General features: G+C 36.2%; 3 protein-coding genes across 10 annotated transcripts in view; 1 reads left to right on the plus strand and 2 right to left on the minus strand.

Annotated features, from left to right (window-relative positions):
* Tob (Transducer of ERBB2) overlaps positions 1-13,209 on the minus strand; it is a 19,497-nt gene continuing 6,288 nt past the window's right edge. For 5 of the 8 annotated variants that reach the window (XM_089475433.1, XM_089475430.1, XM_089475431.1 and 2 more), the window contains exons 2-5: positions 5,669-5,882; positions 4,747-4,923; positions 4,139-4,653; positions 1-4,069 (exon numbers count right to left, since the gene is read on the minus strand). In XM_089475433.1, the coding sequence (XP_089331559.1) occupies positions 2,995-4,069; positions 4,139-4,653; positions 4,747-4,923; positions 5,669-5,821 (1,920 nt within the window). In that variant the 5' untranslated portion in view covers positions 5,822-5,882 and the 3' untranslated portion in view covers positions 1-2,994. Of the gene's footprint in view, positions 4,070-4,138; positions 4,654-4,746; positions 4,924-5,668; positions 5,883-6,593; positions 6,734-13,209 lie in introns of those variants that run through there. The other 3 variants (XM_018016591.2, XM_089475432.1, XM_018016590.2) reach the window with 3 other exon arrangements.
* LOC108619814 (uncharacterized) overlaps positions 6,307-13,209 on the minus strand; it is a 16,488-nt gene continuing 9,585 nt past the window's right edge. The window contains exon 3 of the mRNA XM_089475436.1: positions 6,307-6,803. The gene's annotated coding sequence lies outside the window, so the exon portion shown is untranslated. The remainder of the gene's footprint in view (positions 6,804-13,209) is intronic.
* On the plus strand, positions 7,032-11,487 carry LOC108618079 (uncharacterized). Its single transcript, XM_089475435.1, has 9 exons — positions 7,032-7,419; positions 7,604-7,708; positions 7,769-7,912; positions 9,398-9,509; positions 9,580-9,713; positions 9,811-9,951; positions 10,057-10,287; positions 10,353-10,853; positions 10,934-11,487. The coding sequence occupies exons 1-9, from the start codon at positions 7,216-7,218 to the stop codon at positions 11,297-11,299; spliced, it is 1,938 nt and encodes a 645-aa protein (XP_089331561.1). The 5' UTR covers positions 7,032-7,215; the 3' UTR covers positions 11,300-11,487.

The following is a 13,209-nucleotide window of genomic DNA, read 5'->3' on the forward strand; positions in this document are numbered from 1 at the left end:
CTGTATTGTAGGTACTTTTCGTACTATCATGATCGAAATGTTGCATGTAAATGAGTTTAATATTTCATAGACAAATCATTTGCATTTGCATGCACTCGCATCATAACAGTTAGTTATTATATAGTTAGTATAGTTAGTTATAGTACAGTTAGTTAGAAGCTTTTTAAGGTACTTAAATGTTTCTTTAAATTTCCATTTCAGTGGTAAGTTTTTAGGCGCACACACACACACACATGCATAGGACAGGGTCTGTCTATGTGTGAGTGTGTACTTTGCGTGTGTGTGTGTGTGTGTAGGTATATATACATATACATTTGTCGAATATACATACACAAATCGAACTAATTATTATAAAAAAAAAAAAAAAAAAAAAAACAAATAAAACAATTTTTTTCTATATAATTATAATAAAAATAAAAATGTATTTTATGTTTACATATGTGTAGACTTTTTTTTAATAATAAAAAGAAAAAAAAATAATACAAAATATATACACATGTATGTTTATATATTTTTTATTTATTTTATAAAAAATAGATTAATTTACTTTGTCAATAGATATATTTTTATAAATTTCATATTTATTTATTTCATGCACAACTACGGCCATAAAAATAGTGACTCTCTATCAATATCTGAATTGATAAGAATATATATTAAGTGCCAAATGACTTTCAATATTTAGAGTTTATCACTAAGATTTCTCCCAACTGTAGCACTACTACCACTATTTTTTTGACCGCAGGTGTATCATATACAATAAATATGAAAACATATATATATTCGTATTTATTTTTTCATGAAAATAATATATATGAATTTAATAAAAAAAATATATATATATTTTTTTTTAAATACAATTTTCTCTCTATTTTTTTATTTTTTATTATACATTATAACTTGAATGATTTATGTATTATAATTATATAATTGTTTTTCTTTTTGCTATTAGAAGGAATTTGTTGACCGCTGTTTCATATATGTATGTAAACATATACAATATGTATGCACATATACATACATACACACATATATGTATATATATTCAATATTCATACAATATATTTCTTAAGTTCTCAATTTGTTTAGAATATTCTTGAAATTAGGCTTTTTGGTATATACATTGACATATGTTAGGTTAGTTCGAATAGCTACACACACACACAGATACGCACACACACACACATACACGCACGCACCCAAACACACACACATACATATACATATTGCATATATATATGTTTAGAATATTTAATTTATATATGTAAATAAAAATGCTTTTTTTGTTTTTTTTTTTTCAATTTTCAGTTTGTGTTCTTTTTGTTGGAAATTAAAGTAAACATTTATATAGCACAAGGTATATTACGTAAGCCCGTATAAAAAGTGTAAAATTGTTTTTTTTTATCTTTACGTTGTTTGTTTTTTTTTTTATAAAAGTTACAAATGTTCATATAAAAATAGATATACATACATATAAAAAAATAAAGTCAAATAGTAATACACGCACGCACCCACATACACACACACACACACACAAGCACACAAATACACACATCTGCGACATACCCTAGAAGAAAAAATAAACAAAAAACAAAATATAAGAATGATAGAAAAATGAGAAAACTTTGCTATTTATGGCAGTTATAAAAACTTGCAACAAAATATCAGATAAACATATAACTCTATATATATAGAGAGAGAGAGAAAGAGAGAGAGTTGGGCTGTTTAGTGTTATGCTTCACAGGGTATGTCCATATCGATCATATGTCATTTTTGTGTTTCTTCTTTCCATTTGTTACAAAAAACAGAACTTATAAACTAATTAAAAAACTTAATGTCAGAGGATTTTATCTAACTTATTTTTTTGTTTTTGTTTTTTTTTTGACTTTCTTCTTTTTATGGTTTTTTGTTTTTGGTTTTGTTTTGTTTTTGTTTTCGTTTGTTTCTTTATATATAGTATATGTGTATAACAATTGGAAAACAATTAGTTTAGAAATTCTAAAAAGGATCTCGTCTCTAGTTGTTAATGTTCTTTAATGTCGTGCTTTAAATGTTAATATATAGATATATGTCTATATATCTATGCCTAAATAAACTTTCACAATTACTATACATATATATATATATATATAGTACACATATATATATATATATAAATATAGATAATATGTGAATAACAAAATAAATATGTCTACATACACACACATGCCCTATAAGAATAAATATATATATATATATCTATATATATATATACATAAAGATACATATATATATATATATACATATATACATATATGTACATCAAATCAAGTACAGAGCATTACATATTTCTATATACACTATCCATTCCATTCCATTTTGTATATTTTCCGCTTATTTCTTGCTTGAGAGTTGCTTTTCTGGCTGTTTTTGGCTGTTGTTTGGTAATAGATGCTGGGGTTTCTGCTTAAGATGGGTTTACAGTTGGGTTACACCGACACTTGCTTCATATATACACGCATACAGTTGTATATGCATATATAGATATATACATATACATGATATACATCTGTCTGCTTATATATATGTGTGTATCTCTCTCTCTCCAATGGCATTCGTTTCGTTTTCCTTGTCGCCTCCCAGCCAGCACATATTCCACTCCGACTTGCTTTACATATATATATATATATATATATATATATATATATATATATATATGTATATATGTATATGTATACCTATATATATATAGACTTTTCTTGCTCTAATTAAATTTTTTGATTGGGCCAGCCTGCTGTTGACCCGTTTAACATTTAAATCTAGTTACAGTTAAGATGACTTTGGCCGCTTGCTTTTCCTTTTGCTTTTACTTTTGCTTTTTCGTTTGCTTTTGCTGTTGCTGTTGCTTTGAACACTTGTCGCCATCGTCTTTTTGTTTTTATTTTTTATTGCATTTCCGGTTAGCGTCGATTTCTCGTCTATGATGATTTGTTGTCGCGGTGCTTTCAGCTGCTTCTAGTTGGCCACCAGCAGCTGCTGATAGGTGGAGCCGCTGCCATAGAACGAGCTGAGCCCATCGATCAGTTTGCTATTATTGCTATTGTTGCTAGTATTGCTGGCAGCTGCCGTGTTGCTGCTGTCCGGCTGATTGTTGGCCGCCGTAGCCGATGGGGCTGCTGTTGCTGCGAGGCTGGCGGACGATACGCCTGGCTGAGGGATGTTGTTGGTGTTGTTGTTGCTGTTGTTGCTGCTGCTGCTGTTGCTGTCGCTGCTGCTGTTGGCCACGTTGCCGGCAATGCCGGCAATGCCAGCTGTGGGCGTGGCTATTGGACTATTATCGGTGGACGATTCGCCAGTAGCGGCGCCAACAGCTGAATTGGGCGACTCCTCGATGCCAACGATGACGCTGCGATCCGTATCCAGGCCGAAGCAGCTATCGCTGCTGTTGGCATGCTCCAAATGCTGTTGTTGTTGTTGCTGCTGCTGCTGCTGCTGTTGCTGTTGTTGTTGCTGTTGCTGCTGAAGATGATGATGATGTTGCTGCTGTTGGTGGTGGTGCTGCTGCTGATTGATCATAGTGGCGCCTGTGGCATTGGCATTCACATTGACATGTCCATTGCTAAAGTAACACGGTTCCAGGTAAGTACTGAAGCTATTGCTGCCAGCAGCAGCTGCTCCTCCATTGTTGGCGACTGCTGCAGCTGCTGCTGCTGCTGCTGCGGCGGCGGCGGCTGCTGCTGCTGTTGCTCCACCTGCAGCTCCAAACAGTCCGAGATTGCCCGCATCCGCATTAAAATGATTCTCGTATAGGCCACGCTGTCCATTGTATTGCGGATACAGGCCCATCGAAATGTTTGAATAGTAAAATGGATCGGCTGCAGTTGGTGGTGCGACGTTCGGTCCGTTGCCCTGATTGCCAGCCAAGGTCAGGGGATTCGGCGAGAGGGAGCGAGCGGGCGATACGGCATCCAGGCCGCCGAATGCCGATGCCGAGGAGCCGCCAACGGTGTGGCCATGGTGCATCTGCTGCTGCATCGCACGCTGTTTGATATAGTTGGAGAACTCAGTGGGCGACATGCGATACGAGCTGCTGTACGAGATGAACGAATCAATTAATGCACATATACATATATATACTCTATCCATCAGTCTCTCCTACCTGTTGGTACGCTTGGAGCTAGTCTTCAGTTTGGTGCTGCCGAACTTCGTCTGGGCAAAGGTGGCCGTGGTGAACGTGAGCGGTGCCTGGGCGGCGCGCTGCACAAAGCCCGCGCCACCGGCGGTGGCTGTAGCATTGGCTGTGGCTGCATTGCTGCTGCTGCTGCCCGAGAGACTTCCGGCACCGTTGGAGCCAGCAGCAGCGGCACCGCCACCGCCACCGGCGCCGCTGCCGCCGCCATTGGGATTCGGGCTGCCCTTGTAGGTGGGCGAGCCACTCGAGGCGGCCGAGTGTGGTGACGAGCCGGACGACGGCAATGGCAGCGGCAGCGGCAATGGCAATGGCAGCGGCAACGGCAATGGCAATGCCTTGGGACTTAAGCTCAGGTTATTCATGGTCGTGTTGACCACATCGATGGGACGGAAGCATTGAGCCTCCGGATTGAACGTTTTGGTAACTTCACGATCGGCCGAATGGCTGTCTTCGGGATTATCATTGTTCTCCGTATAGAGTATCTGAAATGGAAATACCATTACTTATTGAGAGAGAAAGAGACAGACAGAGAGAGAGAGAGAGAGAGAGAGAGAGAGAGAGAGAGAGAGTCTCACCTTAACAGCGCCCTTTTCGCCTATGCGATAGGACACCTCGCCGGGATCCACCCAGACAGACAGCTCGTTGGGCAAATTCTCAAGTATATCGGTTATGGGTACGCCGCTCTCGCGCGCCGCACGAGCCAGCACCGAATCAATGGGATCGCCAGTTTTGAGACAGCGGTACGCCGAGCCCTATAAAGGAGAAATAGATGTATATATTAGAGATATTAGTAATATGTGATATTTTGGGGAGATTATATATGATATATGATATATGATATATGATAGATGATAGATGATAGATGATAGATGATAGATGATAGATGATATATGATATATGATATATGATATATGATATATGATATATGATATATGATATATGATATATGATATATGATATATGATATATGATATATGATATATGATATATGATATATGATATATGATATATGATATATTGATCTATGATATATGATATATGATATATGATATATGATATATGATATATGATATATGATATATGATATATGATATATGATATATGATATATGATATATGATATATGATATATGATATATGATATATGATATATGATATATGATATATGATATATGATATATGATATATGATATATGATATATGATATATGATATATGATATATGATATATGATATATGATATATGATATATGATATATGATATATGATATATGATATATGATATATGATATATGATATATGATATATGATATATGATATATGATATATGATATATGATATATGATATATGATATATGATATATGATATATGATATATGATATATGATATATGATATATGATATATGATATATGATATATGATAGATGATAGATGATAGATGATAGATGATAGATGATAGATGATGTATGATAGATGTTAATTATCTTTTTAAACTCACCTTGAAAGGCTTCTCTGGGTACCAGTGTCCTTGGAACTTGTCGCGCAACGCCTTCTCTAGTTCCTCCCCGAATATGTTCACACGACGTCTCGGCAATTTGTTGTACAGATACGAAATGACAAAATTCAACGCCACTTGTATTTCAATATGCATTTTGATGGCCGCCCCCAGACTCCGCAAGCTTGTTGTTGTTACACGATCGACGCTTGATCTACTATATATATATGCATTTATAAATACATATACATATAGGTATATATATATATATTTACAAGCTATATATATGTATATAGTTGTATAACATATATATAGAGTTATTTATGTAACTCTCCCTCTGCCTCTCTTCAGACAAAATTCAAATTTGCAAAAAAAAAAAATAAATAAAAAAATTTGTTTAACACTAATTTTTTTCTTCTTATGCGGGGCAGTTAATATATTTAATTTATGCAACGGTTCACTTATTAACTTAAATTTGGAATATTTTTATTTTGGTTTTTTGCGGTTTTCTTTAATTATTAAATTTTTATTTTATTGATTTATTTCTTTTATTTATTTATTTATTTTTTTGGTCGAATAACTTTTGGCTTTCTGTTAATAATTTTTCTTCTTCTTGATCTGCTTTTGTTCTTGTATGTGCCGTGTGTGTGTGTCTGCGTGAGTAATTTGTTGACTTTTTTTTTTGTATTTTTTTGTTGTTTTTGCTTATGTCCAATGTATGTTTTCTGTTGTTGTGTATTGCACGCTGTAGTGAATATATTTATCAAACTGTTTCTCTGTGTCAAACGAGATTTGTGTGCTTTATTTTGGTTTACTAAGTGCTCCCCATTCAGTTGACGTATCGAGCTTTGCTAACTAGATCTCAATATATATGCATTTATATACATATATATACATGTATATATGTATGTATGTGACTTCTGTATACCTTAAATATACATATTTGCTTAAATATCTCTATGCTTGTATAGTATATTTATCTACATCTATATGTTTTGGTTGTCTATTGCTCTTGGTAGTCTATTGTCTTTGACTATGTTCTCTCTCTCTCTATCTCTCTCTCTCTCTCTTTCTCTCTGTGTGTGCTCACAGCGGTGTGCAGTGCTCATAAGAATTATATGTTTTATATTTTATGTACCTGTAAATAAAAGATAAAAATATGAATTAAATTTGATGATAATATTGAATATATAAATAGTATACAGCAATTGTGAAAAATATAGCGAAGCATCCATACTATTGTAAATATTATTAAAACTATTATCTTAATTACGATTTTAGCAATCAAATGGATTTCCTCTCTCAGCAAATGCAAAAAAGAAACATTGAAAATTTCCTTTCGCCTTCTTAAAAATTCCATTTACATCAAAGCAATCGATTCCTTTCATGTATATTTTAGATAACCCTTTTCCTTAAACAAAACACAGAATAAAAAAAGAAAACACAAAAAAACGAATAAAACAAGAAATACCAAAAACACATTAAAACAATAAAAACTAGAAAAAAAAAGTAAATATATAAAGTTTCGGGAAGTTTACGTATTGATCACAATGCAATCTAAAAAACGCGAGACAGACGAAAAGCAACTGCGCAAGAAAAGTTTTCGATTGCGCTTTAAGAAATTGGTGTTAACTGTGATGCTGAATCAGCAATGGATGGATGAACCCGAGGAGCAGGGCATCGTAATGAATGCTAAGAAGAATGTTGCCTTTCTCATCAGGCAGAAGCGCAAGACCGGTGTTCTGACAGTTGCGGTAAATATGTTCGGCTTACGATATTCCTGTTACGATATTCGATTTACGATATTCCTTTTACGATATATCATTTACGATATTCGTTTTACGATATTCGTTTTACGATATTCATTTCACAATATATACTACTTAAGATCTCTTAAATACATGCCTCCTATTTGCTTTTTTTTTTTTTTTTTGATAGGAAAAATCTTTGCTGCGAACTCCCCATGCGAACCGCACTGTAGAGGAGCGTAAGAAACTCTGCCTAATTGTAGCTGCTCTGCCGTGCTTCTCAACTTTTCCTCCAGTAAGTGTTTGCCTAGTAGCATATCGATATACCAGTTACCAGTACAAAGTGCGCCTACAGAAATTACGAGTCCGGCTAATACCGTATTTAAAGTTCGCCAACTATGGAGAAGATCGAATGTTAATACGACAAAATGATATACCGATTACAGTTTATTTCATGATATCTGGCGAGGTTGAAATGAGGAAAAACATCTACGATAAGGTGGGTCCATAATAAGTATGCATTGAAAAAAAGCTGAGCAATAAATTATTATATATTTCTCTTTATATTCCTATCTATATCTATAAATTTGTCCTAATATTCGTATAGGTGTTTCTTTTTTCTCTCATTTTATTTACTAAATTTCTCTCCCTCTCCTGTTTTCCATGCCTTCGTTCTCACTCTCTATCTCCTTTCTCCAGTTCTTTATTTTCATCTTTTCTTTTATTAATTTTCCCTCGTTTGATCTTCTCACTACCGTTTTCTTTCCCTTGACATCTGCCCTTTTCTCTGTCACTCTCTGATGCTCTCTTTTCTATTTCTGTGCCACCTTTTGCTTCTTTCTTCACCTTCTTCACGTGTCTCCGTCTCCTTTCCTTTTCTATTCTACCCTATCTTTCTCTCTCCATCATTATTCTCCTCTTTTTATACCCTGAACCCATTGAAAATGGGAAATCAGGGTATAATGGTTTTGTTGAAATGTATGTAACAGGCAGAAGGAGGCGTGGCAGACCCCACAAAGTATATATATTCTTGATCAGGGTAACGAGCTGAGTTGATTTGGCCCTGTCCGTCTGTCTGTCTGTCCGTCTGTCCGTCTGTCCGTCTGTCCGTCTGTCCGTATGTTTGAACGCGTCGATTTCCGAAGATATAAGAGCTAGAGACTTCAAATTTTTTGTAAAATGTCCGTAATTACAGCGCGGATATCGAGTTTATCATTAAAATTCGATAACTCATCCCGATCTTTTTTTATCGATGAAAAACCTTATCGAAAACCAGTTATAAAATTATATCTTCTACACCTTTATTGCTAGAGTCTCCAAATTTTTAATGTATGCTTATATGCAATTTATACAATTTCGGTTTTTGTTAAAATTTACCCCCCCACCTCTAAATTCACCCCCTCACCCTCACTTTTGTAAAACGCGTATTTCAAATACTAGAGACTTGTGCTTTGGCAATTACATGCATATTCATGTTATAATCATAATCTGAAAGTTTCATGAAGATCGTACGTCCACAAAAAAGTTATTAAACAATTAAGTTCTCATAGTAAGCGCACACTGCAGCCCATGCGTGTTTATGCGTGGGTGCTTGTGTGTGTATGTGTTTGTGTATGTGTGTGTGTTTCTTGTGTAAGCTGAAAGACGCGAAAAATTATTGAAATAGCTAGCACTCCAAGGGTTCAGGGGATCTCGTAGTCGAGCAGTCTCGACTAGAGCTTTCTTACTTGTTTTTATATCATATAGTTTTATTGCAGCTTTTGTCGTAAACTCTACAGCGCATTTATACCTTAACTACCATACATATTTCCATATTTGTTAATATCATCCCACCAATCTCTTTAACTAAGAGAGAGGGAGAGAGAAAGAGCGGGAAAGCTTACATAGTTTAACATTCAAAGTAAATCCCTTGACCCGGCCCACATTCAGGGTCATTCTAGGATTTTCTGACTATAATAATCTCACAATAATTTACGTTTACTAGGCCACAAAGAAAGTGACCATGGTCTCCGAGGCAATTGTGGGCGTGGGCGATATCATAGGCGACGTGGCAATGCTCGAGGACTGCCTGCGACTGAACACTTATGTAACGCTAAGTAAGTGCTGAGACTCGGAAATGGCAACGATGATAAAATCTCAGACTAAATGCCCATTTCTATTTCGTAGCGCCCTGTGAAGTTCTCTACATAACCGACGATGAGTTCAAAAGTGTTTTGGGTAAATTCATGAGAAAACAATGGCAGCAAAAAAAAGCGGCAATACGCTCGTTAAACTATTTCAATTATTTCAATGACGACCAGGTTACGACTATAAAATATATATATATATATATATATATATATATATATATATATATATATAATCAGATATATGTATGTGTATGAATATATGTTTCAGGTTGTGCGAGCATGCGCCTATTGCCAGCTGGAGGAGTACGATCCACTGCACTCGATCTACTCGGAGGACAGGGGAGCTGTCAGCTGTGTTCACTTCATATTGAGCGGCGAATGCGTTGTCTTACAGTGCCTCAAAGTGATCGTGAGTACAGATGCGAGTATATATAGTATATATACATATATATGTGTATACTCTCTATTCTAACTGTTGGCTAACAATATTGTTTTTGCCATGTCACGCGGTTAGCGAGTCATCAAACCGGATGGCACAAGAACGTATGAATTGGTCGCTGTTAAGGAGAAGGAACAGGATATTTTTGTCAATCCAACAAAATCGGCCCGATCATTCAATAGCTCATTCCTCGACGAAGCCCAAAGGAAGGATAAACATTTATCTGAATCGGAGTTCAATCTCGCTGATCTACTGGCATCGTCATCGGACCTCAACGACGAGGAGTCTAGAGCGCAAAGAAAAGCGGTATTGATGGCTTATTTCGAGTTATTGAACTCATCGTTGCATCTAAATTGATTATACAATTGCAGAAGCGTAAAACGGGTCTGCGAGAAATTGAAATCGCTTGTGGACTTGCCACTGGCACCTCAGTGAATTCAAGTAAAAAGAAGTTACGCGGCTCCACCAGGCGAATAACAACAATGAAATTTAAGCATTCATTGAGTAATATTTGGAAAGTGGATTTCGAGGACGACGAAGAGGATATGGTTGTCTTTATTGAAGAGGATGATGATAATTCACTCAAAGACGAAAGCGAAAACCAAAAGAAAAGCGATCCTACTTCCATCCTTCCGAATAGCTCAACAACAAAATTATCCAAAACATCCATAATACAAGATAAACAGCCATCGAGCGAGGTGGAACTCGCCACGACCGTAATCGGTCCCAAGCTGAGCAGGATCAAGAACGTAACTGTTGTTGGTGCAGATGGAGCCATTGCAGATGCATCGGCTTCAAACGATTCAGACGATAGCTCAAGCTCGCTGCTGGGCTTTCATATCCGCCATGAGAAGAAGAGTTTAGCAAATCTGGTTAGTTACACGTAATCTAGGATAACAGCTCAGCTACTTATATTTATTTGAAAACAATCTTTTTTTTTTTTTTTTGGTAGCCCACAGAGACGCATTTCATAGACGTCGGCTCCTTGACCTATGGCGGTATCTTTGGCCTGGGCGAAAAAATCACCCATCGTGTCATAATGGCTCGCACCGTGGTGCAATGTCTGCTATTGCCTCGCTATTGGCTCATGGCCGCGGAACAGAATCCGGGCCATATCTGGATGCGACGCAGATTCTCGCTGGAAACGAATATACCGTCGCGCGAGGATCTGTTCGATCATTTCCTGAAGACGCGCCGCTGGGAGAAATTCAAGCGAGACTATGTGCAGAGCACATTGATTGAGACTAACACTAATGGTACACATCCAGAAGATATACCCATTATCTGTCGCATTGTTGAGACCACAGATGATATTTAATGCAAATCGGATGGACTTTGGCCAATCAAATTCTATGTGTGTGTGCTCAGAAGACAGTTATGTAAATATCAGATATTCAAATTAGTGCAAAATTATGCATAGCGCTCCATTTTGGAGCACTAAGAAATTGACGGTTCTATGTGAAATCCAGTCCGATGCAATAAATGTACTAAATTTCCTGATCAAAAGACTTTTCCCAGTGAAACAGTTATAAAATCCTTAGGTCTACATCATCGCGGCGAATGCATTTACGATGTTTAAATCAAGAAATGAATTCAATATCCTGACTACGTTACGTCTAAAATTTCCTGACTAGAGGCATTTTTGTTCATAAGGGAAACAGTCAAAGTCCTCATTTTATTTACTATAAATCCATTCAAATTCTGGATTCTGCTTAAAGCCAATCAATTGACTAATTAAGTCTTTGTTATTTCTCACGCTAATTGCCCGTCCCCGGCTTCTTCCATTCAATGAATATTTTAAAAGCTCATAAAAAACGGCCTCTACTTGCACTTATGTATATATATACACACACACACACACACACACACACACGGATAGCTAGCTACGTCATTCAGCTGCAGACAAGTGCCCAATACACTGCACCTAAATGTCAGCCGCGAATATAGGTTAACCATGGCCATCCCAAAGAGAGCAGCTAAAAACTAGTCCAGGCGAGAGCGAAAGCCGAACTGCATGTTCGTAATTGGGGCAACGACGAGAGCGAACACCGAAAGAGCAAAGAACAAATAGCGAGTGTTGTTGTTGTTGCTTCTTTTTCCTTTTTTTTTTTGCTCGGCTGCAGTTCATAATTGGAGCAGCGACGTATACGAACGAAAGAGCAAAGAGCAAAAGCTGCTGTTGTTGTCGTTGTTGTTGCTGTTGCTGTTGCTCTTGTTGCTCAAATTGCTTGTGCGTATGCGCAATGACATTTAAAGCGCTACACATACACAAGCACACCGATATGCATGGCTATACATATACACATGTATTTATACAAGTGCATGTACAGCTTAATCGCGCTTTTGCAGCTGTGTTAAATGCATTGATATATGTATGTATATTTAGCAGCACAGCTGTATGTATGTATTCGGATATATGTACTTATGTGCGTTTGCAAGTCTGCGCTCTGGCTGAAGGCCGTACGACTCAAAGCTCAGCGCTATGGGAAACGTAGCTTAATAATAGCCACGCACACACACACACACACATTTACACAGACGAAGGCGAGCCAAAGGCAAGCATGGTAAGCATCGATGCGCGAATACCCTATGATATTTAATGATATGAAAAACCGTCAGAAAATCAGTAAATTATGAAGTTGTATATAATAAATTGTACAAGTTTCAGCTTAACGAATTTTTCCTTATCAATACTCAGCTATGGCATATGTACATGTATGTATATATGTATTATATATAATTGCAATCACCTACGTGATATCTTATTAACGATAAGAGCCAATTATAATTACTTATAGATTACTCATTGCTGAAGTGGTGCTTCAGGAAATACTTTATGTGATTACACATTTTCAATTATACATAGCATACTAATAGATACATGTGTACTCATGATTTACAATTTGATATTATTGTATATATTTCATATATGTAGATATATTGCATACTCAATGATCGAAGTCATATATTAATAGAAGCACTAGAAGTATATGCGAAAATTTCTTCCATGAGAGCTTAATTCCAGCTTAACATTTAGCTAGAACAGAAATAGAGTACATAATACATACATATGTACATATGTACTTATGTACAAGTATTACACTTTGCATGTATTTATATGTATCTACGAATAGGCTTGCATGCTTGTATATGTGTGTGTGAATTTGTGTGAACTTGAAAAAGCTCAATTTTCACTTTTATGGACATGTAGGTACATGTCGCTACATA

This window comes from Drosophila arizonae, chromosome X (assembly GCF_054131065.1).
Source record: "Drosophila arizonae isolate 15081-1271.41 chromosome X, UAZ_ARI_1.0, whole genome shotgun sequence".
In the NCBI taxonomy this organism is placed as follows: domain Eukaryota; kingdom Metazoa; phylum Arthropoda; class Insecta; order Diptera; family Drosophilidae; genus Drosophila; species Drosophila arizonae.

Bases quoted from the DNA above. Each gene is read 5' to 3' on its own strand.
- LOC108618079 (XM_089475435.1), top strand. From the start codon at position 7,216: ATGCAATCTAAAAAACGCGAGACAGACGAAAAGCAACTGCGCAAGAAA. The intron at 7,420-7,603 runs GTAAATATGTTC...TTTTTTTGATAG, and splicing joins CCGGTGTTCTGACAGTTGCG to GAAAAATCTTTGCTGCGAAC. The intron at 7,709-7,768 runs GTAAGTGTTTGC...GTGCGCCTACAG, and splicing joins GCTTCTCAACTTTTCCTCCA to AAATTACGAGTCCGGCTAAT.